The sequence below is a fragment of the Nannobrachium achirus genome (assembly GCF_963921795.1).
Source record: "Nannobrachium achirus genome assembly, chromosome: 20".
Classification (NCBI taxonomy): Eukaryota; Metazoa; Chordata; class Actinopteri; order Myctophiformes; family Myctophidae; genus Nannobrachium; species Nannobrachium achirus.
The window spans coordinates 12,715,436-12,741,812 of NC_137827.1; the positions used below are offsets into that span (position 1 = coordinate 12,715,436).

The 26,377-nt window shown below is 41.3% G+C and overlaps 1 protein-coding gene across 1 annotated transcript in view; it reads left to right on the top strand.

The window, feature by feature from the left end:
- Positions 1-26,377, top strand: part of arhgef10 (Rho guanine nucleotide exchange factor (GEF) 10) — a gene marked incomplete at its 3' end in the record, with an annotated part of 237,513 nt that overhangs the window by 26,451 nt on the left and 184,685 nt on the right. The window contains exon 2 of the mRNA XM_080750837.1: positions 6,475-6,559. Coding sequence (XP_080606963.1) covers positions 6,523-6,559 — 37 coding nt within the window. The 5' untranslated portion in view covers positions 6,475-6,522. The remainder of the gene's footprint in view (positions 1-6,474; positions 6,560-26,377) is intronic.

The following is a 26,377-nucleotide window of genomic DNA, read 5'->3' on the forward strand; positions in this document are numbered from 1 at the left end:
GTGGTTTTGGTGTTTAACCCAAGGTTTTGGGGTTCAAGGAATGTGTCTGAATCAGTGAAATTAACACCAGTTAATCAAATGTTAATGCCAAATGCAAGATGGCGTCCCTCCCAAGATGATGTCCCATTATACTACTATACTACAAACAATAAATAACACTAACTCTCACATTTAATGTCAAAACTAGGAAACACTTTTGGAAGCATGTATACTATGTATTAGTATTTTAATCACTTAAATAACCACAAAGTAGTCAAGTTATCCTGTAAGCCAGATCTACTAGCCCTATAGGCACTTGTTGTCTTATGTATGCACTGTTCGTTGCCATATTCTGACTCCTCTGGAAGAAACTTATACGGATTGTCACATTCCTTAAGAAGTTGACATGGTCCACAGACAGTAATACATTTACATACAGAGAGCAGCAGATATGAATGACCTTCATGAGACCGTCTAGGCTAGATAAACATTCATTCAGGTTTCAGCCCCAGCTCATGGCTACCATACCCTCTTCTTTTCCCATCCAGACCATAAAGGTAAATGGACTGCATCTATCCACAAGTTTCCAACGCCCCATAGTGCATTGCGCAGACGCCGTACCGAGCTTCCGGGGCCGCAGCTGAGTGTGATTTACAAGCTCACAATGGGTTTCATCTGCGACGCGACGTGAGCTTGTATGTCTGCTGTTAAACCGGAAGTGTGGTCCAAACAGGTCCAAATAATCTCCAGTAAACTCCCGCGGAAACAGGTGGATATAGCGCTTTACAATGTACTTAAATTCAAACATTTACTCTCACACTGATGTAAACCATGGCAAGGCACCAACCTGCTCATCGGGTGCAATTAGGGGTTCAGTGTCTTGCTCAAGGACACTTTGATACCAACTCCGGGGGAACCCGGGTTTTGAACTAGGAACGTTCCATTTCCCAAGCTGCCCTCTACCTCCTGAGCCACTGCTGCCCAATGATGTGTTATTATGCTCTAAAGGTGGTTGCACACTGCTGCGTTTTTCGTTGCGAAATGCGTTTTTCAGGGCAAGGGGAGAGAGAGAGATAGAGAGAGCAAGGGACCGAGTGGTGCGCGAAACGGGCGGCAGTGTGCTAACGTGATTGACATAACGTGAGGTTGATTTTTTTATTTGCGTGCTCCGAAATTCACTCCGATATTCGGCCCGAAAAACGCAGCAGTGTGCAACCAGCTTAAGACAGTGGTTGTCAAACATTTTTATTTCAATAACCTCCATAACTCTGAGAGGGTACAATGTAACCACATTATGTTTCCATTAGGTTCTATGTGCACACTTCCAGAGTTACAGACATAGAAGGGTCCATTTAGACTCCCTCTGTGGACCCCAATTTTGATAACCAGTGCTCTAAGAAAGTTGGTCATTTGGGGCAGATGTTCTTTTAAATGGTTGCTGTCATACAGTACACTTTAAAACTGCCATCTACAATGGACAAGACTTCTCAGATTTTGGTCTTGGCAAAAAGACTACTTTCCATAAGCTTGTAAATGGAGACCCTGTTCTCCATCCATAAGGCAATGGATGGCCGTAACTGAGAGACCACCTAGGACACTGAAGGTCCCACGTCCGATTACTGGCCCCAGCTATGTGGTGTGAATGAGCAGGGGTGTAGCTGTGGAGTTAACCAGGTCTCCTCTTTGTGCCAACACATTCACTGTCCCAAACCAGACTGGTGATTGATCACCTTGTGTGCCAAAGTAATGGCTCATATATTCAAACAATCATGCAATATAACTCCTTCTGTAACTCTGGGAGTGTGAAAATGGAACCTAATGGACACATAATGTGGTTACATTTGTACCCTCTCAGAGTTATAGAGGTTCTTGAAACTACACATTTTGAGAACCACTAGTTTATTTAGAGCATACTATCAGGGAAGGAATTTCAGGGAGGCCAAGAAGGCCATGGCTTTCGTTGCACCTCGGTTTGGCCTTGTGCCCCTCCAAAAACTGGCATTCCCTGAGGCCCCAGCTGACTGTACCACTTTCTCCTCAGTCTCTTTCTTGTCATGTAGACACCAGTGTCTTTTGTCTACATTTCTAAAACCAATCCAGTATCTTTGCTTGGTGCAGAGCTGAGCATGGATCAAATTGTAAATAGCATAATGTATTTCTTTCATAGCAGATAGTCTACATATAAAATGTTTTATTTACCTCACAACAGGCTCAAAACGGACGCGTTTCGACCATCTAGATCTTCAAACGCTGATGAAGACCTAGATGGTCGAAACGCGTCCGTTTTGAGCTTGTTGTAAGGTAAATAAAATGTATAAAAAGAAAAGGAGATTCCTTGAGTGCTGGCAACTTCTTCACCTCGCATGTTCTTTTGAGCCGTGCACCGAAAAGACTGTATCTAATTTGGATGAAAATGACCACCTCAGAATGAAATACTGTGGGTAAATTTTACATTTCCTGAATCCTTGGGATCTTGTCTGTATTCTAGTTGTTGTGTTTTGTGTCTCTGATGTTTCTTGATGCCACAGAACTAAAATAAAATATATGGTTTAGGCGGAAATTGTGGGAAAATCTGAGTTATTAAAGTTTTGAAGAGCTCCAGTGACCACTGTACTTATCATACATATTCACAAAAGGGCTTGAATTAAAGCTCAAAGTGTCCCCTTAAAAATAATACCAAACATATAATATAAAACCTTGCAATATGTCCTGAACATGAGCCAATAACAAGATATGCATGAATGAAAATCCGCCTATAGAGGAAAAAAAAAAAAAAAATGGCAAAAAATATAAAAAGCTACTCCTATGGAAAGTCTATCATATTTTAATTTACTTATATTGACCCTAAAAACAATTTAGTATAGGTAAGGTTTTGCCCCCTCAGCGGTACCGATATCTCGTCCAGCCCAAGGACTAATAGTGTAAAAGGGCAATAAGTGTAATAGTGTCATAGTGTAATAAGTGTAATAGTGTAATAGGGTAATAAGTGTAATAGTATGATAGGGTAATAAGTGTAATAGTGTAATAATTGTAATCGTGTAATATGTGTAATCGTTTAATTGTGTAATAGGGCAAAAAGTGTAATAAGTGTAATAGGATAATAAGTCTAATAGTATAATAGGGAAATACGTGTAATAGTGTAATAACTGTAATAGGGCATTAACGCACGCCCTGACGGTCACCTCTTGCCCTTAGGGCGTCTTACTGGTCCTTATGGTGTTTTTTTCCCAGGATCACAGAAATTACAGAACTGATGAAAAACGGATTCGAACCACCAACCTTTCGGTTAACAGCCGAACGCGCTAACCGGTTGCGCCACAGAGACTGTGGGAGTGCCATTTCTGTCAATCATGTGATGTTGATCATGTGACCATCTTATCAACGAGTGAAACTTTAATTAATGAATAGATAGACATCATAGTGTAATAGGGCAATAAGTGTAATAGTGTCATAGTGTAATAAGTTCAATAGTGTAATAGGGTAATAAGTGTAAAAGTGTAATAGTGTCATAGTGTAATAAGTTTAATAGTGTAATAGGGTAATAAGTGTAATAGTGTAATAAGTGTAATAGTGTAATAGTGTAATAGGGTAATAAGTGTAATAGTGTAATACGTGTAATAGTGTAATCGTTTAATTGTGTAATAGGGCAAAAAGTGTAATAGTGTCATAGTGTAATAAGTTTAATAGTGTAATAGGGTAATAAGTGTAATAGTGTAATAAGTGTAATAGTGTAATCGTTTAATTGTGTAATAGGGCAAAAAGTGTAATAGTGTCATAGTGTAATAAGTTTAATAGTATAATAGGGCAATACGTGTAATAGTGTAATAGGCCAATAAGTGTAATAGTGTAATAGCTGTTATAGGGCATTAACGCGCGCCCTGACGGTAACCTCTCGCCCTTAGGGCGTCTTACTGGTCCTTAGAGTGTTTTTTTCCCAGGATCACAGAAATGACAGAACTGATGAAAAACACGTTCGTCCCTGGGTGGATTCGAACCACCAACCTTTCGGTTAACAGCCGAACGCGCTAACCGGTTGCGCCACAGAGACTGTGGGAGTGCCATCTCTGTCAATCATGTGATGTTGATCATGTGACCATCTTATCAATGACTGAAACTTTAATTAATGAATAGATAGACAGACATAATAGTGTAATAGGGCAATAAGTGTAATAGTGTCATAGTGTAATAAGTTCAATAGTGTAATAGGGTAATAAGTGTAATAGTGTAATAGTGTAATAGGGTAATAAATGTAATAGTGTAATAAGTGTAATAGTGTAATATGTGTAATCGTTTAATTGTGTAATAGGGCAAAAAGTGTAATAAGTGTAATAGGGTAATAAGTCTAATAGTATAATAGGGCAATACGTGTAATAGTATAATAGGGCAATACGTGTAATAGTGTAATAACTGTTATAGGGCATTAACGTCTGCCCTGACGGTCACCTCTTGCCCTTAGGGCCTCTTACTGGTCCTTATAGTGTTTTTTTTCCCAGGATCACAGAAATTACAGACTGATGAAAAACACATTCGTCCCTGGGTGGATTCGAACCACCAACCTTTCGGTTAACAGCCGAACGCGCTAACCGGTTGCGCCACAGAGACTGTGGGAGTGCCTTCTCTGTCAATCATGTGATGTTGATCATGTGACCATCTTATCAACGAGTGAAACTTTAATTAATGAATAGATAGACATCATATGTGTCATAGTGTAATAGGGCAATTAGTTTCATAGTGTAATAGGTTTGATAGTGTAATAGGGTAATAAGTGTAATAGTGTAATATGTGTAACCGTTTAATTGCGTAATAGGGCAAAAAGTGTAATAGTGTAATAGGCTAATAAGTCTAATAGTGTAATAGGGCAAAAAAGTGTAATAGGCCAATACGTGTAATAGTGTAATAACTGTTATAGGGCATTAACGTGCGCCCTGACAGTCACCTCTTGCCCTTAGGGCGTCTTACTGGTCCTTATGGTGTTTTTCCCCAGGATCGCAGAAATTACATAATTGATGAAAAACATGTTCGTCCCTGGGTGGATTCGAACCACCAACCTTTCGGTTAACAGCCGAACGCGCTAACCGGTTGCGCCACAGAGACTGTGGGAGTGCTGCCTCTCTCAGTCATGTGATATTCATCATGTGACCATGTTAACAACTAGTGAAACTTAGTGTAATAGGGCAATAAGTGTAATAGTGTCATAGTGCTATAAGTTTAATATTGTCATAATGTAATAGGGTAATAAGTGTAATAGTGTAATACGTGTATTAGTGTAATAAGTGTAATAGTGTAATACGTGTAATCGCACTTAGGGCGTCTTAGGGCGATCAATATCATGTGAAATTGATCATGTGACCATCTTATCAACGAGTGAAAATGTAATTAATAAATAGATATACATCATGTTCTCTAGTGCAGTGGTGCCCAAACAATTTTTAACCTGTGACCGAAAAGAGAAATTAGACATTTGGGGGTCTCCCAGTCTCCACATTGATGACCAGTAAAGTCTACTTTATAAATCAATCTGTGAACTAATGAACCATATAAATGCCACAGAGCAGCTGGAGGGCCTCGTGGGGGCGCTGGCGTGCTGTTTTTTTGTAGTCCCTCAACAACCGAAAGCAGACGTTTTGAATGGCATGGATCACGCCCTCCCGATCATGTGATCCACAGCCCGGCTAGCTCAGTCGGTAGAGCATGAGACTCTTAATCTCAGGGTCGTGGGTTCGAGCCCCACGTTGGGCGCTACATTATTAGTTTTATAGTCCCTCAACAACCAAGAGCAGACGTTTTGAATGGCATGGATCACACCCTCCCGATCATGTGATCCATAGCCCGGCTAGCTCAGTCGGTAGAGCATGAGACTCTTAATCTCAGGGTCGTGGGTTCGAGCCCCACGTTGGGCGCTACATTATTAGTTTTATGTTTTCCATAGAACACTGCTATTCCATAAAACACTGCGATTATGTCACCGTGTGAGCTGGAGCCATTAACATTCATGGCTTAATGTTGCATCAATTCATTACATGTTCTGAAGCGTGGGATACGTATACGCATTACGCACATAATGAACACCCTGAGCACCACCAAAAGAATCGTCTGATTGTTTGTTTACATTTTAAAACACGTGGGAGCAGGGTTGCCTTCAGAGAGAGAGAGAGAGAAAGAGAAAGAGAAAGAAAGAGAGAGAGAGAGAGGAGAGAGAGAGAGAGAGAGAGAGAGAGATTCTTTTGTTTTCATTCAATGTGTGTCATTATCTTGCAATTTGTTGCTTAAATTGGCTATGGTTCAAAGGGCTGGCACTGAGACAAAAGGTAGCACACGCCTCTGACAGTCTGATATTCATGTAGACTTCAGTCTCGATGTATGGACTGAGAGGGGGACATTATTCAGAGCTATGCTAATTTGACATTTGTCATTGTCAACCACTCACTCTGCCTCATCCTGACATGTTATTGTTTCCTTCCATTTGCATGTGTCCCCTCCCCCCCTGTGGTTCAGGCAGACTGCTGAGTGAAGAAGAGTGAGTCCAAGACGAGAACACCAGACATGGATGAGGAAGACTTCCCACCGCCTCCTCCTGAAAGTAATGCCAAGTCTCTCTCTCTCTCTCTCTCTCTCTCTCTCTCTCTCTCTCTCTCTCTCTCTCTCTCTCTCTCTCTCTCTCTCTCTTGCACACACACCCTAACCCTTCGATATCCTTCTCCTATCACAGCAGCTCACAAATCTTGCTGCTGTGTTTGCACATTGTCGTACTTCACCCAGTAGATATGGGAGTTTTTCTTCATTGGTCATGGTTTCAAACTCTCTTTGCGTGGTTATGATCTGTGGGAAGTATGTGGCTCTGATGTCATGGTACAGTGGGCAGGCAGTTAGGAAGTGTAGTTCAGTTTCCACTTCATTTTGTGCGCAGTGGGTGCCTGCGCGCACACACACACACACACACACACACACACACACACACACACACACACACACACACACACACACACACACACACACTCTCTCTCTCTCTCTCTCTCTCTCTCTCTCTCTCTCTCTCTCTCTCTCTCTCTCTCTCTCTCTCTCTCTCTCTCTCTCTCTCTCTCTCTCTCTCCCTCCCTCTCCCTCTCTCTCTCTCTCTCTCTGCATGTCCTGCTGCCATGCAGTTGTGGTTGGGTGGGTTGGGGCAAAGGTCACAGGGGGCCGGTTAGCTCAGTTGGTTAGAGCGTGGTGCTAATAACGCCAAGGTCGCGGGTTCGATCCCCGTACTGGCCACAGTTGTTTTGAAGCGAGAGATGTTGACAACATTGAAGTACAGGAAGGCAGGAATGTCCAGTAGATCTTGTGTCAACTTATTCTACTTACTGTTGAAGTTAATCTCTGTGTTGATCTTTATGTTTGAGGCCTTCTCATGACTTGACAGTGTTGTATCTTTATGTTTGAGGCCTTCTCATGACCTTTTCCATTTTCAACTGTGAGTCTATCAGACCTTTCAGCCGTACACCCAGTTTCTAGCATTTGTGCAATGTGATACGCAAAATTTAAATTTAATTAGGATGTCGCAAGAGGAGGCACCACAGACCAACCAAAATGAATTCACAATAAAAACCTTTTACAACTTTAAAAACATTTATGTATCCTTAATGAGGCATCACCATATTGCATATTGCATACAACACAATATAAACCATTTTGACTACTTTGGACCAAAAAGGGGCGCACAATGTAAACCTTTAAAACCTTGAATACCTTATAACAAAACCCTTTAGGAATGCATTGTCCAAAAATGAAATAAAAATGTTCAATTCAGTCCTCTGTATGAAGCTTTATTTTTAGTCCATTCTTAGATAGTGTGTGTAGTGTCCTGTTATGTGTTAATGTTGTGTGGTGTGTATAGGGTTGGGGGCGGTAACCGCCGTACCGCGGTATACCGAGGCCTACCGCGGTGTCAGGGTCCTTACCGCGGTCAAAATAGTCTATTTTTTATTGAAAACAAGCGAGTTTTAAAACGGGGGAGAGGCGAGGACCGCATGCGCTCCATGCCGCTCTGCTCTGGGCCGCGTACCACAGGTTTGGAACGTCTATGGTTTGGAAGCCACATACGTCACTCGAGTCTACACAGACACAGCAGCAGCCTCGTAGTAGGGAGCACGGAGAAGCGTATTTCTCTGACTGTAATCCACACAACACAAGTATGTTAATACATACCTTGTGTTGTGGCAGTAGTACCTTGTGGCATTTTGTTTTTTATTCATACGGATTACAGGCGGAGCGCGGACCGCGTGGACTAAAAGCGAAAATGAAACTATCTTTTACTTTTCCCACTGCGTCGCGCCGACTCGCCCGTTGTGCCCCGTCGCCGATTTTATAACCTTTTCTGTCAAGTCTTGTCACTAAAACCTGTATATATCAGCACTCAATCGCTGCGATTTCAGACGTGCACGTGAGTTTAATCACTGTACACGATCTGATTACCCGTCTCCGTCTCTCTTCTGGTTTGTTCACACAGCAGTCTGTGTCTTAAAAGCCCAAGTAGCTACTGTTACTATGGTAACCCGACACTGGCCGACAGTGCAGATCTAAAAGCTCAGAACGCCTCGCGGATGCGATGTGTTGTGAGCTTGTAGATCTGCTCCTTTCAAAGCCAAACCTGCTGTGCTGTACGGGGAAGTATAACTCGGGCAGTCAGGCTGTGGAGAGGCAACTTTTGGGAAGACGATTGCAATATTTTGGCTTATCGCCGAACCTTTTATTAATAGATACGGGGGTGCGGTAATTACCGCAATACCGACGGTAAATGGGAAGACGGTAATCGCGGTAACAAAATGTCGATACCGCCCCACGCCTAGGTGTGTACCTATTATCCATCAGACCTCTGTAAAGCAGGCTTATGTTGAATTCAATTCAGAATCTGAGACTGAGGGGGGGTGGGGATCTCTTGCCGGGGGAATAGCAGGCCAGGTTGTAGATGAAGTTTAATGAGGATGAAGATGAAGTCGTCAGGTGCAAGTTTCACTGTAGCAACCCCAGCTGGAATAATGGTTTGAAGTCCGACTGATGATATGAAGTTCCTTTATTTATCAACGTGAAACTAAAAACAAAAAACACAACACATAATCAATATAAGCAATAATAGTCGACACCTGTCCACATTAATCAATAAAAGGCCCATGTATCAAAAACAAGCAACAACACAAATACAAGAAAAGGAAAATACAATAAAAACCCACATTATAAACCAAATATGTTCACCTTGTTCCCTTCTCCAGCGAGGCGCTATCTCTATCCAAGACTGGGCTCCCCTCTAGTGGCATGTCCATCCGTGTGCCACTATAAAAGAATACAATACATTTATTTTCTTATAACGTTCTCATTTCAAGTTTCCATTGTTTCCATTGTTAGTACTGGTAGCTCCTACTTGCCTCCTTTTGGTGATTCAGTCTTTTAAGCCTGCATGCTTTCCTTGGTCCATGTTAAACTTTTAAAACTTGTGTCGCTCCGACCGCGACCAGACCAAACTTTTCCTCCGACGATGTGACGCTGACTGACAAATCTCCTTCATTTAGCTCCAATGCGCTAGTGCACTTCCGCTGCTCCAGGCAGGCCTTTCACAATAAAAGGTTCTCCTCCTGGGTCCGTTACAGTCATGACCTGTAATTGTGTGTTAGTATTATGCAAATTAACCAATACGCCGTTAAGTATATTCAGATATTTTCTATTAACCGTTGTCATTGACGTTCCTGTTGTTAACCATATCTTAAGGTCATGTGACATGACATGTCCCATGTGGTTATGGGCCGGTTAGCTCAGTTGGTTAGAGCGTGGTGCTAATAACGCCAAGGTCGCGGGTTCGATCCCCGTACTGGCCAGTGTAGTTTTGAATTGAGATGTTGACAACACATACCCTATCTATTGAAGGACAGCTGTTGCTGGAATGTGCATAAAGCAGTGAATAATGCAATACTCACTACTAGCAAAAGCTAGCCCTTGTGCTGTACTTCCTTCGCTCTGACAGCCCTTTTGCCTGGCAGAGCGCTCTAGCTTTGAGATGAGGCTTTTTTATTTTTATATAATAAGTACGTTTGACTTTCGTTTTAACCTTGATGTGGTATTTTAGGATGTCTAGTTTGAAAAGGTATGAATTCTATAAACCATGTCGTTAGCATTTTTATTTGTAGGCTACTGTTTTCACTTTTCAGTCTGTACCTATTTAGTTACATAACAATATATGAACAATACCAGATCTACAAGCTCACATAAAGACCACAACCAGATCTTATTTTATTGTTGTTGTGTTGGGACACGATCAACACAATCCTGAGTTATTTTTTGTGTTCAATCTGTGTTTTGAGATATTTTAGTATTTCAGCATGAATGATGATGCATTTTGCATCATATGAGTCATCATGCTGCATCATATGATGCAAAATGCATCATCATTCATGCTGAAATACTAAAATATCTCAAAACACAGATTGAACACAAAAAATAACTCTGTGTTGATCGTGTCCCAAACAACAATAAAATAAGATCTGGTTGCCCCAGAGGTGAACTGGCCCTTTAAGTAGTTAGTCTAAAAACGATTTTATGTTTTATCCTAATGTAGAATGTTTGATTGAAACATTCATTGTTTACAGCTGTCAGGATGGCCGAGCGGTCTAAGGCGCCAGACTCAAGGTGATAAACCTTCCAGGTTAAGGGACTTCTGGTCTCCGAATGGAGGCGTGGGTTCAAATCCCACTTCTGACACTACTTTTCCATGAATTGAGTACAAAGGACCCCAATGGAAACAAGTCATAGGCGTTCATGGTTTTAAAATCCTCTTAGCAGACCTTGTATTGAACTGTACTTTACTGTGCTTTTCATTTTTGAAAACTGTTAATCTGTGTTGTGGACACTCACCCACAGGGCAATTATTAAGACAAATAACAAGTTAAGCAGCAATCGCACCCATGTTAACGTAATTGTCTCTGTCAGGCCCTTTACCAAATAATATCATCAACCAAATGCAGAACATGCATTTAGTGAAATTAACCAATAAGCCATTGTCTAGTTAGTCATTGACATCCTTGTTTACCATATCTAAAGGTTTTGTGACATGTCCCACTTTTACCTTTTAGATGTGGGCAGCTTGTTGCTTAGATCTTTAATAATGCCAAGGTTGTCGGTTTGATCCCCATACTTGCCAGTGGACTTTTAAATTGAGATGTTGACAACACATTCCCATTCTATTCATGTAGCAGGAATGCCGTAATTAATGTTTTACTCACTACAATACCAAAAGGTAGTCCAGCTAAATGCATAACCTCATCGTCTTCTCCCGTCTTTGACAGCCAGCTATTATCCTGTTGCTCTTTTTGCCTTTTGCACTCCTTTATTTTATTTTCTCTTTTTTTACGTCTTACTATTATTTACACCTTTTTAGATTATTATCATTATTATTTTTAGATGTGGTTTGCTGTTATTATATAATTTTTTGATAGGATGCCAAACAAAAACACATTTTACTCTTATGTACCTGTACAAAAGACGTAACAATAAAGTACAACCTTGAACTAGGGTTGTTCCATTAATCGATTTTTAATCGTAACCCGTTTTTTTTCTTTTGGACGATTTAAAAAAATGGAAATCGTAAAATCGATTTTCACTTTAATTAGGGAAATTCTTACTCATTGGTGCCTTGCACGCGCAAAAAGTACACAGCCCCGTCCTCCTAAAGCAGGACGACAAGGTCCGACACCAAATTAATACTACTTTCTCTCTGATGTGTCATTTCTTTGATGCGCGTTTAGCGCACGTCAGACTGAGCAGAGTTCACCACCGCACTGCGCTCACTCGCGATGGTTCAAGCAGCAAACAGAACAAAACGCTGCTGAGCTGGTAAACTTACTTCTTGTTGTAGTTTGAAAGAAGCTTATTAATTCTGTGTTACCCACCTACTGACTGTAGTCGACTCTACTCCTACTGTCCCTGTCACTGTGTTAATTTTGCGTCGGGAAGCGAAGCGCTTCGCCTCCGTTTACAATCAGTCAACATCTCCGTGCATGAGTGGTGCAGGGCAGGGGCGTAGCCAGGAATTACATTTTGGTAGGCGAAATGCCAGCCAAAATTCAGGGGTGGCCTTAGCTATTTTTTCACCCGTTTCACCAGCCTCCAAGAGCTGGCTTGTTTTGGCTGTTTTGTCACTCACTATTGATAATGAAACACTAAGGACGCTAAGTTAACTTCTGTATGTGATTGTTGCGCAACTAAAGTTATTATTATTAATACCCTTATTGTTTTATTGCATTTTGCTATTTGGCTATATAAAAAAAATCAATAAATGAAACAATAATGGAAAAAAAAACATTTCCTTGCATTTTTTTAATGAAAACAAAATAGTTGAAACAATGTATTATTCTTTTAACAAAAAATCGAAATCGAAATCGAAAATCGGGATTTCAGAGAAAATAATCGAGATTTTATTTTTTGGCCATATCGAACAACCCTACCTTGAACCTTGAACTTGAACCTTAAACTGGAATTCAATTTTAAACTTATTCTATGTCTTGCTTTGGGCCACGCTCGTATACCCAGGGGGATTTTTGCTTAACGCTCCCTGATTTAGCTTAGCTAAAATTAGGGAACAACTTAAGAGCCATCAATGCCAAGTATTAACTGTATTCAATTTCTTGAAATAAATGGGTAAATCTATGTTTACTTTACTTTACTTTATTTGTTTATTTAGACGGGACAATGCATATTAATGAACACTACATGAATGCAATGTAAATAAGCCGGAATTAGCAAGAATGCTAAATTTCATCCGTAGTCCCCACATGAAGACAAAACAATACATACCAACAAACAGTAACCCTACATTAGGAGAGGGCGCCTAAGAACATACATACAAATACTATTTTTCCTGAACCAAGAAAAAAAACAACAAAACAACACATATTACTAACAGTACCCTACATTAAAAAAGGATAGTTAAAAATATACGTACATGGCATGAGCTGTACTCTTAGAACTATACATGGTCACAGGTTTGATTGTCAACTAACCATTTTTTTAGATTGAACTTGAAGGATGGAAATGACAAACAGTCTCTTATTGTTAGAGGTAGGTCATTCCAGATTGTACATCCCTGCACTGAGAGGGTGTTTTTTCCAAAAGCGGTTACCCGGTACGGTACTTCGCAATCCCCTCTAGTGATTGCTCTAGTATTGAGTCCTCTATCAGGCTTCCTTTTTATGAATTCCTTTAGGGGAGGTGGGCATAGACCATTTACATTTCTGTGCACTACTCTTGCAGATTTTGTCCAAAAATCCTACAAATTGGTAGGCAGTATCTCGACAGTCATGTGATCGACACGGATCTGTCTGATTTTGCATATTCCATCCTGATTGGCTAAGATTGGCTTCCAAAGTTTGTAGGATTGAGCCGTTTTGAACAAAATGCCACTTAAGATTTTTGAAATCAGCCTCATGGTGGCGCTATAACAGGCCGATTTGTGGTTTTACCTATAACTCCACCGATTAGATTCAAACTTTGTAAGCGCACTCCCTAGAGGCTAAGGATAAACCTATGCCCTGCATTTTTCACACCAGCCTTTTATAGCGCCACCTTTGGTGACACATTTTTGGATATTACTCCTTCAGATTTTCTCCAAAAATAACACAAATCAGTACACAGTATCTCTATAGTCATGTGATCACGTCTGATCCATCTGATATTTCATATTCCATCCTGATTGGGTAATATTAGCTTCCAAAGTTTGCAGGATTGCTCCGTTTTTGAACAAAATGCCTCAAATCATCAACGCAGCTTGCCATTACCGTGAAATTTGCCACACATATTCCCACTATGTCAAGGAACAAATGCTACCCTTTTCACATTGACCTGTTATAGCGCTACCAGCAGGTAGACTTTAGCAAAACACATTTTTGGAACACAATGCTTCAAATCATGCATACAGCGTCCGATTGCCATGAAAGGTCTACGGTGAAGAACATATGCCACCCTTTTTACATAGGCCTATTATACAGTACTACCACCAGGACGCCTGGCCTGGTGGAGACCTTGTGCTCGGAAGAGCACTGCTTCTAGTTTTATCTCTAATATCTTAATCCAAATCATATCTATAATATTAACTACTCTATGAAGTGCATGTCAATCCATGGAAAGGAGACGCAGATGGTAATGTTTGTCTTTCAGCTAGAGCTTGTAGATCTGTACTTTTTGACTAGTGTTGGACACAGTTACCAGTTTGACAGTGTTCTCCATGTTTTTCTGCTCTGTTAATCCTCTTCAAATATTGCAGCATGTTTGCAGCGAAGTTCTACCTGAGGGCGATGATCACTGTCACCTGTGGTAACTTGTATTAGCATTCTGTAAACATGATATTTCCATATTATGCCTCGTGCCGCGAGTTTGTGCACCAATTACACATTGACAGTGATATGCGATGCCGGATCAAAGAATCCTCTTCCTCCCATCTGCATCCCAGGAGAGATTAATGTTTGCATTAATCTGCAAGTACATTTATTTATGTCCCCTGGACGAATCATTCAAGGTGGGTCGTCCACTGCCTAATGAAAGTCAATTTGGGATTACTACCTGTCATCAACGCCTCCCTGGGGGAATAGTCTGATGATTTTTTAACACTTCTCATGTTTAGTTGGGAACTGGCCGGACAGGTATGTGAAGAAGAGACAGAGGGATCGACAGGTCTCATTTATAATAGCTGTTCATGAGCTGTGAAGTGTATGTCATAGGAGAAACAGGACCAAATTAAGAGTAGGTTCCATCCTTACCATCTCCCATTGGCCATCATGGGGAACGTGTGCTCGGAAAACAAGAAGCCGAACAAGTGTGGGACTCTGTCGAAGGCTGAACGTGAGTACAGACACTCCTGTCTTATTTCCTACTCTGAATCAGGATTTCACAGCGGTCATATTGACCAGCCTGACGTAACAGATGGCTCTACACTGTTACATGCCAACACTACAGGCTATTGAAAACATAAGGCAGTATTGCTGTTTGTGTCAACTCTGGTGTAAAATTGAGCACAACTGCATGCTGGCCATCGTCCTGCGGTCTAATTATTCACTACGGGACTCCTGTGATACACACCCCAAGTGGTAATGCAGTGAGTGCCCGGGGTGTCATTCACTCCACCACTCTTCAAACAGCGTACCATGGTGCTTTCATCATGGTTAATGATGTTTAATTCTAACCACATTAAGATTACATCTTCCCAGTGTGTCATGCTAGTCTAAGACAAGAGGTGACCCCACCATTGGCTTATCTGTATGCAAATACACTAACACTTACTGATAAATAAAGCTGTCTCTGTTGTGGGGGTTACAATTAATGCTTTGGAGTTGATGGCAGAAGTGCCCACAAATAGGAAGCTGCAAGCTATCCTGGACAACCCCTCCCACCCCCTCCAGAAGGAGACAGTGGGGTGAATGTGAAAAAGAAGCAACAGACTCATCCTCCCCCAGCAAACAATAACAAACTCAGCCTGTCCTTTGTGCCTGTAGCCATGAGGTTATACAACAATGTGCATGGTTGCTCCGCCCGGCCCTTAATCTATAGTCTCTCGCCCACACCCATAAACTCTGGTGTTTGTTAGCCTAGCTCAGCTATACCATCATCCACCTATGTTAAAACAAGGAGGGGATACTGCAATTATTTAGCTGCATTAGTATAGAGTCTGGCCAAGCCAGGCTAGGTGTTTGTTGCTCTGGTCTATACTGTACTTACTTGTTGCATTTGGTGTACTGTGACTTCAAGAAAAAGTTAGTGCTGCTATATCAGCCAGTTAGCTCAGTTGTCAAGGTTGCGGGATGGATCCCCGTACTGGCCATGGGATTTTTGCAGATAGATTTTGCCGTGTTAGAACAGGGTGATAGTGAATATATGATGACCACTTAAACCATGTATACTTTGTTGATCAGGGTCCTTCAGGGGTCTATATGTGGTTCCCTCCCAACCCATCTTCACCATCTAAAATGCTTCCTAGAAAATTGCAGATCTACAAGCTCACAATGCATCACGTTGTGACACACCGTAAGGATGTAGATGTGCTATTTTCGCTGAGTTCTGATAGGAGTTGGTTCTCTCACTCATAACAGAATAGTTCAGAATTGTGTCTTTACCCAGCCAGCATGCCTATGTGGGCCCCATATGGTTTCAAGGTGGGCATAACTATGGCCCCCAAGGGAGAAATGTCAGCGGAATCCACATGGGCCCCACCTGGGTTTGTACCTATTGATGAATCTTTAACTATGATAACAATCAGGGGCCATAATGCCGAAACCCGGGATCGAACCAGGGACCTTTAGATCTTCAGTCTAACGCTCTCCCAACTGAGCTATTTCGGCTGTTTTTTTATAGTGTTATGACCCTGTTATTACCTAATAACACCCTATAACAAGTAGCTAACACTATTACCTTGTTACTACTGGTTAATCCCGCTATTGCTGCTGTATATTGAGTTTGACAAAACTATTGTGATTGTTCTACAGACCCCTATGGTCTCTGTATGGGTATTGTGTCTTGTCTGTGACAGTGGTGTACTGTCAGTTTAAGAAACATAAGTCATTTTTAGGCAGGCCGGTTAGCTCAGTTGGTTAGAGCGTGGTGCTAATAACGCCAAGGTCGCGGGTTCGATCCCCGTACTGGCCATTGGGTTTTTAAGGATATGGTAGATTGTGGCTGTATGTGTTGGAAAACTACCAATGCCTCAGGGAATAGTATTCACCGGTTCACAATGCTATTGGTTGATTAAAAAGTAATTTCAGGAGGCCATCCTTAATCTCCCCATTCTTTATGGTTCAGGAGACTAACACCATGCTAAATTCACCACCAAAATGACTTTTTTTCTATTGATTTCTCACAAATACAATTTATTTTATTGAAGTCAAGTCTCCATGGCGTGAGTAATCAATAGAAAAAAAGTCATTTTGGGGTCCTTTAAAGTGGTAGTGGACAAATTGGGAAGCACATTGACGTTTTTATGAGCTGCTGTAACGCTTGAATTTCCCCTCGGGGATCAATAAAGTACCTACCTACCTACCTACCTACATAGTAAGGAAAGGAGGTGTAGTTGATATTTTAAGAAAGGTGTACACTTAGCCTAGTTATAAAGTTTCAACTACAAATAGTCATCAGTGGCTCAAAATGCCGAAACCCGGGATCGAACCAGGGACCTTTAGATCTTCAGTCTAACGCTCTCCCAACTGAGCTATTTCGGCAGTGAGAGGGGGAGGGGCCAGAACCCATGTGATATGTGGTGAAATAAGCCCTACTTTTAATGTGGAGTCGTAGTTTGACCATGATAAAATAGGTAATTACAGTGTTATTACACTGTTATAACAGCGTTAAAACACTATTACCAGGTTACTTACTACTGGTTGTACTTATTGATAAAGCTTTAACTATAGATAACCACCAGGGGGTCAAAATGCCGAAACCCGGGATCGAACCAGGGACCTTTAGATCTTCAGTCTAACGCTCTCCCAACTGAGCTATTTCGGCTGTTATTGTAGTGTTACCACCCTGTTATTACTGTAATAACACCATATAACAGGTAATTAACACTATTACCATGTTACTACTGGTTAATCATGCTATTGATGCTGTATATTGATTTTGACAGAACTACTATGATTGTTCTACAGACCCCCAGGGGAAAAAATAAATAGGGGAACAATAAACCCCTGGGGGACCCTGGTCAGAAAAGTACATAGGGTTTATGTAGCTAAATTATCACCATGTCAGACAGTGGGACAGAGAACTCTGATCTCATTCATAAGATAAAATGTGTTGTTCCCAAGCTCTGTGTGTAATGTCTGTAAGCACATTACTGTATCTGACCTATCTAGAGTCCATGTGCTGTCTGTTATAGTGGTGTACTGTCACTTTAAGAAACATTAATGTGTGTTAGGCAGGCCGGTTAGCTCAGTTGGTTAGAGCGTGGTGCTAATAACGCCAAGGTCGCGGGTTCGATCCCCGTACTGGCCATCAACTTTATTTTTATTTGCGGCACATACATCTCAGTTATAATGACTTCCCTCATTTCAGGATGCAATAGATTTGAGCAGTGTTGTCAGAAATTACAGTGTGGAATAGCAATACATGTCTTTATGATTTGCTTCAAATTTTTATCTAGAACTTGGAATTGGAATTATAGATGTTGGTGAACACCAACCTAAGCCTAATAGTGAAAATGACCTGTGATTGATTATGATTACTTTATTTAATACGATTGATGATCGATGATTTTATTTCGATTTTTCGCAGATGTAGAAAAAGGAGCTGGTGTTGCTGTTTATTTGTGTGTAATAATGTAATAACACAGTAATAAAGGGCATGCTGTCTACAGTATGTAGGCCTCTCACAATTATTACATAATTGTCTATTACATAATCGCAATTATTTTTGTCATAATCGTTTCCATGTTGAAAAATGTTCATATATTTTCAAAACGGTTAAAAAAAATTGTGGTATATTTAGATTGTGTCATATCTGCCATGTGCAACTTCAAAGACTAAAAGCCAAACAGAAATGTAATTGTCAATGACAAAAACACAATTAAATAGGTAATCGCAATTATTTGAGCAACAATTAATCGTCGTGTAAAATGTGATATCGTGACAGCCCTAACAGTATGCCAGACTAACAGTAACATACAGTGGGTAAGAGCTGTCATGTTGTACTGGAGGGGCAGTAAAGATGGACAGAGTGTGTAAACAGCACATTCCTCTACTCCACCGCTCTGCAGTGTGTGGGCAGAGGAATGGAGCGCACGCGCACACACACACACACACACACACACAAACACACACACACACACACACACACACACACACACACACACACACACACACACACAGCCCCCAGGGACCGACACAGGCCAGGGGAAAAAATGCTTAGTGTCCAGCTGGGCAGCCACTTGCTTGGTTGCCACGGCGATGCTAGAGCGGATTGTAACCCAGTGACTCATTGGAGCAGAGAACAGAATCCATATTGTGATTATCAATTGACAATGGACACCTCAGCTTGGCCCCCACTGTGCACATGTGTGTGCGCTCGCGCGCGTGTCAGTGCGTACATTCCTAAGCCAATCATTTGAGGAGACTCTTTGTGTCTCCATAAGGAACAAATGAGGCACTTTGTGTCTCCATAGGGAATCACTGCTGGTCTTCAAATTATTGGCTTAGGAATGCAACACAAAACAAACAAATATCCATTAATTCATGTGTCAATGGGGTGAGTAATCAATAGAAAATAGGTTATTTTTGGGGTGAACTATTCCTTTAATGCTTTGAAGCAGCGTCGGTGACGGATGCATTATAGAATGAATGACCGATTGAAACTCATCTGTCCAGTAGTGATGTCGTTCATGAGTGATTCCTTCATGAGAACGAATCAGAAGAATGAATCATGAACGATTTGTTCATTTCCTTAAACTCTTACTTTCACGCTTTCGTTCATACCCCGTCCCCTCCCCCTAATAGCCCTAATAGCAACGGTTTTGCCCACCACTACTGTCCAGTTCCTATCACACTGAACACTAGTGATGTGTCGTTCATGAGTGATTTGTTCATAAGAATCGAATCGTTAGCAAGACTCGTGAACGATTCGTTCAAATGCCTGAAATGGGTCGTTCACACATTCGTTCACACCCCCACCCCCTCCACCCAACAGCCCCCGGCACACAGATAGATAGATAGATAGATAGATAGATAGATAGATAGATAGATAGATACCTTTATTATCCCAAGGGGAGTAGGGGACGCAACGGCGGGCTGTTAAGGGGCTCATTGGTTAATGTGCGTTTTGAAAGTAAACCATTTGAAAAGGATACATCTTTTTTTTTCAACCAAACAATGTATCGCCCAGTTATGAACTTAAGCAAGTTAATCTCTCTCTAGGTCGTCCTCAAGTTAATAGAATACATTTACGAGGGTAACTATTTATTTTGCATTGTGTTTTACGTGTGGTTTTTTTCTCTGATGAAACAAGCCATAGACCTTTTGGGGTGTAGCCTATCATTTTATTCAGTGGTATAAAAAGTCCTTACATTCTTATAACTTGTATTCTGTTACAAGTAGAAGTCCGGTATTCAACATTTACTTGAGTAAAAGTACAAAAGTATTGGCATCAAATAAGTACCAAAAGTAAAATTAGGCTACTCATTGTGCAGAATGTCATTTCAAGTTATTTATCAAATATATACAAATCTTTTGAAAATAGCCGATCTACAAGTTCAAAATGCGTCGCGATACGACACACACACACACACACACACACACACACACACACACACACACACACACACACACACACACACACAGGTTTGTATACTGTACATCACTTTTGGGGACATTACATAGACTTCCATTCATTTTCTGTGGCCTTACCCTAACCTCTATTCCTAAACCTAACCCTAACACTAAACCTAACCCAAACCGTTATGGGGACCTACTATTTTGTCCCCACAATGTAGGTGGTCCCCTGCATGTGACTGTGTGAACATGTTTTTAGTACCCAAAAGTGATGAAAACACACACACACACACACACACACACACACACACACACACACACGCACACACACACACACACACACACACACACACACACACACACACACACACACACACACTCACACACACAGCGTACGTAAAGTTCGACTCGCGGTAGTTGCATAGGTAAAATATGGGTCGTTGCGGCAGCGAGACTTCTTTTCGTGTCTTTGAGCAGTCATGACAGTTTTCCATATTCGTCAGGTTAAAAACGGACACCACAAAATGGAGCTGACCCCAGAAAAGTGATGACTCATCACTAAACCATAGTTCTATGGGTCAGTTTTTAACCCAAGGAATGTTTTTTGTGCAAAACAAATGCTTGCAATGGATTCAGAATCATGAAAAACCCCTAGTTAGACCCCACACATGCTACTTAAAGAAGATTTTGTTGGGGGTCTTTTTTCCTGTATAGTAAGTGAATGGACCCAAACTTGAACCCCCTGAATTTACCTTGATCCACTAAATATATAATTCACAACTTTTAATATGTTATTTGGATGACCCTAAGGATCATAAAAAACCTTGAACCATTACTATTGCAATTTCTTTTGGGTCAGGCCCTTTTTCAGCTTAGATTGACTGGCCTATAAGGGCACTGGGGCAGGCAGACACTTGAGCCAACAAGGCACTGAAGCAGTGCTGCTGCTGCTAGCCCTCAGTAGTAGCCTGCTATATCAGCAAGATTGTGCACTCCATTTGAACGGATCATTACTTTGAACGTGAACGAAATGATTTGTTCACTGAAATGAACCGAATTGCCCATCACTACTGAACACTGCTTCGTGTTGGTATAGCAGAGTGCTTTGTTCTACCCTACAGAGAGAGAGAGAGAGAGAGAGAGAGAGAGAGGGAGAGAGAGAAAGAGAGAGGGAGAAATCTGTATTAATGTCTAGCAGCACATAAATATTCATCCCACGGTCTCGGACGTGCAGCGGTCTGTTAGTCACGTCTTCTTATCTCCACACCGTCCATTATTTTCACAGTTGGAACAGTTAGAGATAGCATCTCTCTTTCCATGTGTTTGGTTCCTCCGCCTCTTTAGTAATAGCTCTAGAGATGGCCCACGGGGTCACAGTGTTTTGGCCCGCTGCGAGGGTCACAAAAGAAAAGAACATTCCTGCACAGACTGACTGAAGTTGGAACAACTGGTATACCTGTCAAGTGTCAACACCCGGCAGAATAGTATGGATGATTTACAATAGTTACATTGCTATGGGGCGCACTTCAAAGTGAGTGTTTTTTTTGGGAGGCCAAAGTTTGTCTCAGTAATGGTTGTTTTATATGTGACTGATTAAGAGTCTGACAACATGTTATCAGAGCTGTTTAACCACATGAACCCTATCGTCTCTGTTCTGAGGTGAACATTCTACGAAAATATATCTCACGATGCAACACGCTGTCAGCTTACAGTACTGTTTTTATGGAAGATTTTGGCAGAAGAGATTTGGTTTAGAGGGTTCTGTGGTCAACTATACAGTGAGGTTAAGGTAGTGGTTCTCAACCTTTTCGTGACCTTGACCCCCCTCCCCCCCCAAAAAAAATCCCATTTGATCGATTGAATACTTAGCAGTTAAAAAAAAAAAAAAAGCACAGAAAAGTACAATTCAATACAAGGCCTTCTAAAAGGATTTAAACCCAAGAAAGCACTATGGCTTGTTTCCATTGGGGCCCTTTGTACTCAATCCATCGAAACATTTAATGACAGACAAATATACACTACTATGCAAAACATCGTATCAACAGCTAGACATCAAAAATCTAAATATGTACAGTAAAAGAAGAATGTGTACAGTAAAAGAAAAATATGTACAGTAAAAATATATATACAGTATGCACAGTAAAATATTTGAACTGTGGATCCCCCACCATGATGAGCATTTGGAATGTAGGGGTTGAGGCATTAATTTGGTTTGACTCTGTTCCAGTATACTTTGTTGATTACTTTTTATAGGGTATTGGATTATGTTTTTTAGGTGTTAAAAAGGTCTTAAAAGTATTCACTTCACCGTCATCTGGGGATCCCCCCTCCCCCCAAATAAATAAAATCATCACAGGCTGAGAGTCACTGGGTTAAGGGATAGTAAATGTGTGTTGTTCAAAGGACAAGTGACTACATGAACAGAACAAAGCTTACTCACACACAATAACACAAAGGGGATGTTTTATTGACAATATAATGTCTTAAGGAAACCGGTTAACTAGACCTGTTAAGAACGTCAAGGAACTAAGGAATCCCGTCACCAGGAATGTCAAAATGCCGAAACCCGGGATCGAACCAGGGACCTTTAGATCTTCAGTCTAACGCTCTCCCAACTGAGCTATTTCGGCAGTGAGTGGGGGAGGGGTCATTTCACAGTCTTGTATGTGGTGGCAGACTTACTTACTCACCCTAGGAGGAGCAAAGGGCATTCAGGAAACAGACCCAATTTTCAACATAGAGTCCTAATTTGCTACAATATAATAAGTAATTACAGTGTTATAACACTGTTATAACAGGGTTATAACACCATTACCTTGTTATTACTACTTCTACCTATTGATAAAGTTTTAATTATGGTTAACCATCAAGGGATTAAAATGCCGAAACCCGGGATCGAACCAGGGACCTTTAGATCTTCAGTCTAACGCTCTCCCAACTGAGCTATTTCGGCCATGAGGCATGGGAGGGGCTAGAGCCCCTGTCGTCTGTGGTGGTGGCTATTCAGGAAACTTGGAACAAATGTGACTTCTCCTTTTTCTTTGGGGAAACAAAAGTGAGCCACTGGGCTAATTAATTCCTTCTTTGAGCAGCGACAGGAAGGTGTGAAGAATCCATGGTGTGCTAAGTAGGGTTGGGTACTAAACTTGTAATTGTCAATCTTGGAGTTTTAGTTGAAGACTTAAAGGGGAAGGGATCAGGTTGTCGTGGCCGAGCGGTTAAGGCGATAGACTAGAAATCTATTGGGGTCTCCCCGCGCAGGTTCGAATCCTGCCGACAACGTACTACCTTTAGTACATATTGGAAGTAACTACTGGTGCAACAATAAACAACTTAAACTTTATATAAAGTTGACTGGGGTCCCACACATATACCACTACTATATAACCACACAATTCTAAATATTACGGTACATTGGCACTTCTGAATACCTATTCAATGTTTTTACATATGAATATATTATATACAAAAAAACCTGAAATGTTAAAGGTATAATATGTTACTGCCCTGTTTTGCCCTTTTTTCTTCTTTCATTGAAACATTTACCTCTTTATATACCAGCAGTTATCAGCCACTGACTAGTGTGGTGGTGATCACCTGCAGAAACACATTGCCCTCTCGCTGTATTTTCGTGTTGTCACTGTTTGTTTTGGTAGACTTGGGACGTTTTACCAAAACAAACAGCGAAAACAACAACATACAGTATGTTTTAGTGGTGGGCAAAACAGGAAATGTATTTGTCATTTCAGAGAACAAATCATTTAGTTGACGTTCACGGTATTGATCAGTTCAAATGACTCATGTTCACCGTTCACATTCGGTCATTCCGGTCACATTCCGGTCGGCAGCCTCGCACAAAGACATGCATTTCTCGCGCTACCGTCTCGCATACACACACACACACACACACACACACACACACACACACACACACACACACACACACACACAGACACTCGGGCACTTATCGCTAACTAGCGACCATTACTGTCCATTCACTGATTTCACTCCATTGATCATTGGCAAGGAGGCTGGACCCATGCATCTACTTTATTCCTTTGATACTTAAATGTGGCGTGCTAATGGGTCAATACCCGTCTTTTGTCCAGGAACAACAAACACAATCACATTAACACAACACAACAATAGTTATTTATTTCAGTTCAAATTGCAAATGAATGCATGTAAGCTGACTGAGCTCACTCTGTCTGAGTGTGCCGTCCTGTTTGCGAGGAGGCGGAGCGGAGGGGTGAACATAACATTTTAAGGGCATGACCGAATCGTTCACGAGTCTCTCTTAAAAAAATAAAATAAAATAAATAATAATTAAAAAGTTGTCTTTTAAGTTTTTTTTTTATTCTATTCATTCTATCACTTAGTGCAGCATTGAATCAACAAATTAAAAACAAAGCTTATGAGTAGTGTACCACAAAATAACCATTCAAACTAAATCAAATTAATAGCAGAAATAAGAACATAATCTATTCCTTTTTTTACAAAACAAAACTCAATATAACATTTAAATATCCTGTGTTGAACTAAAATATGTCTAAAACCTCAGTAGACGTCCTCTCAGTAAAATAAAATAAAAACTCTCCCGTCACACCACAGTACTATGAAATATAACTATCTCCGGCCACGCACCACAGTACTATGAAATATAACTGTCTCCGGCCACACACCACAGTACTATGAAATATAACTGTCTCCGGCCACGCACCACAGTACTATGAAATATAACTGTCTCCGGCCACGCACCACAGTACTATGAAATATAACTGTCTCCAGCTAACTTCATTATTAAAATTAGCCAATTTTTTTAATGATGTAACTTATCACCTCAACAAAGTGGATTTATCCAGTGGATTTATGCAGCAAGCTGTCTCTACAAAATGTGAGCGATTGCACACGCTGAGGTAGGTATGGGTTAGTTAGGGCTTTTCTTCCCACAGGTACTAGATGAGTATAGTTCAGGTAAAGTATTTCTCTCCCACAGGTAACAGGTAAGGTATTTTTCTCCCACAGGGTTTAGGTAAGGCGTTTCTTTCCCACAGGTGCCAGGTAAGGTATTTCTCTCTACAGGTGACATGTGAGGTGAGGGGCCGCAAAGTCTCAATTAAATCAAACCGATTCACTATCTTCTAAACAAAATAAACACGGGGAATAAGGGGCGCTGGGCCAGCGAATTGTTGGATACGGGGTAGTTTTAAGAAGGGAGGCGAGTACTACTCAACAAAATTGGATTCAAGGTGGCTTCCAGGGTTCAGGTTGGTAGGTTGCCCTCTCCTTTTCCAGGTCCATTCTCCACAGGTCGCCTGAGTACTCTCTCTCCAGAGGTTCGGTACGTACTCCTCAGCGTTAGGTACGCACTCCTCAGTGTAAGTCAGCTCCCCATTCCAGCCTAAAAGTGGTGAGTAGAATGCATACTATAATGCACTTTCACAAAAATATGCTGTTGAGGGATAAATATGGTGGTTCTTACCGCCTGATTGCCCATATGTTCGCCCGTCGGAGTCCCAGCACAGACTGAAGGGGAGAGCGAGGCTTCTATAGGCGCTTTTCCACTGCAAGGTGGAACCAGAACTTTCAGGAACCAGAACCTATTTTTTTGGTTCTGGTTTTGTTTCCATTGCGAACGGCCCGGTTCCATACAAGGTTCCTGGAACCTCCTGGAACCTTTTTTCGGTCCTGCTCCTGAGGTAGAACTAAACTTGAGTTCTGGGAACCTATGGGCGGGGCTAGCAGCGCTACTGCTCTTGATTGGTTGAGCCGCTTGAGCGGAGACTACGCCGAGGAGAACTGGGAGAAATGTCTCACGACAACACAACCCCGTCATTTTTAAAATCCTATTCCGACAGACAGAAACACTGAAACACTATGGACGCGACGCCAGAAGACAGAAGAAAATATCCAGAAGGAGTTAAAAGCATCCGTTCTAAATGAAGGAGTTTCAAACAAATTCCGTCGCCGTCGTCTTTCTGAAACGGGCGTCGAGTGCATAAGCAAACAGACACGGTGCCAAGCAAAAATAAAGAAAATGTACGTCGATAGACAGACAACAAACTACAGTGGAGATACGCATTTCATTTCGTGTGTGTGTGTGTGTGTGTGTGTGTGTGTGTGTGTGTGTGTGTGCACGC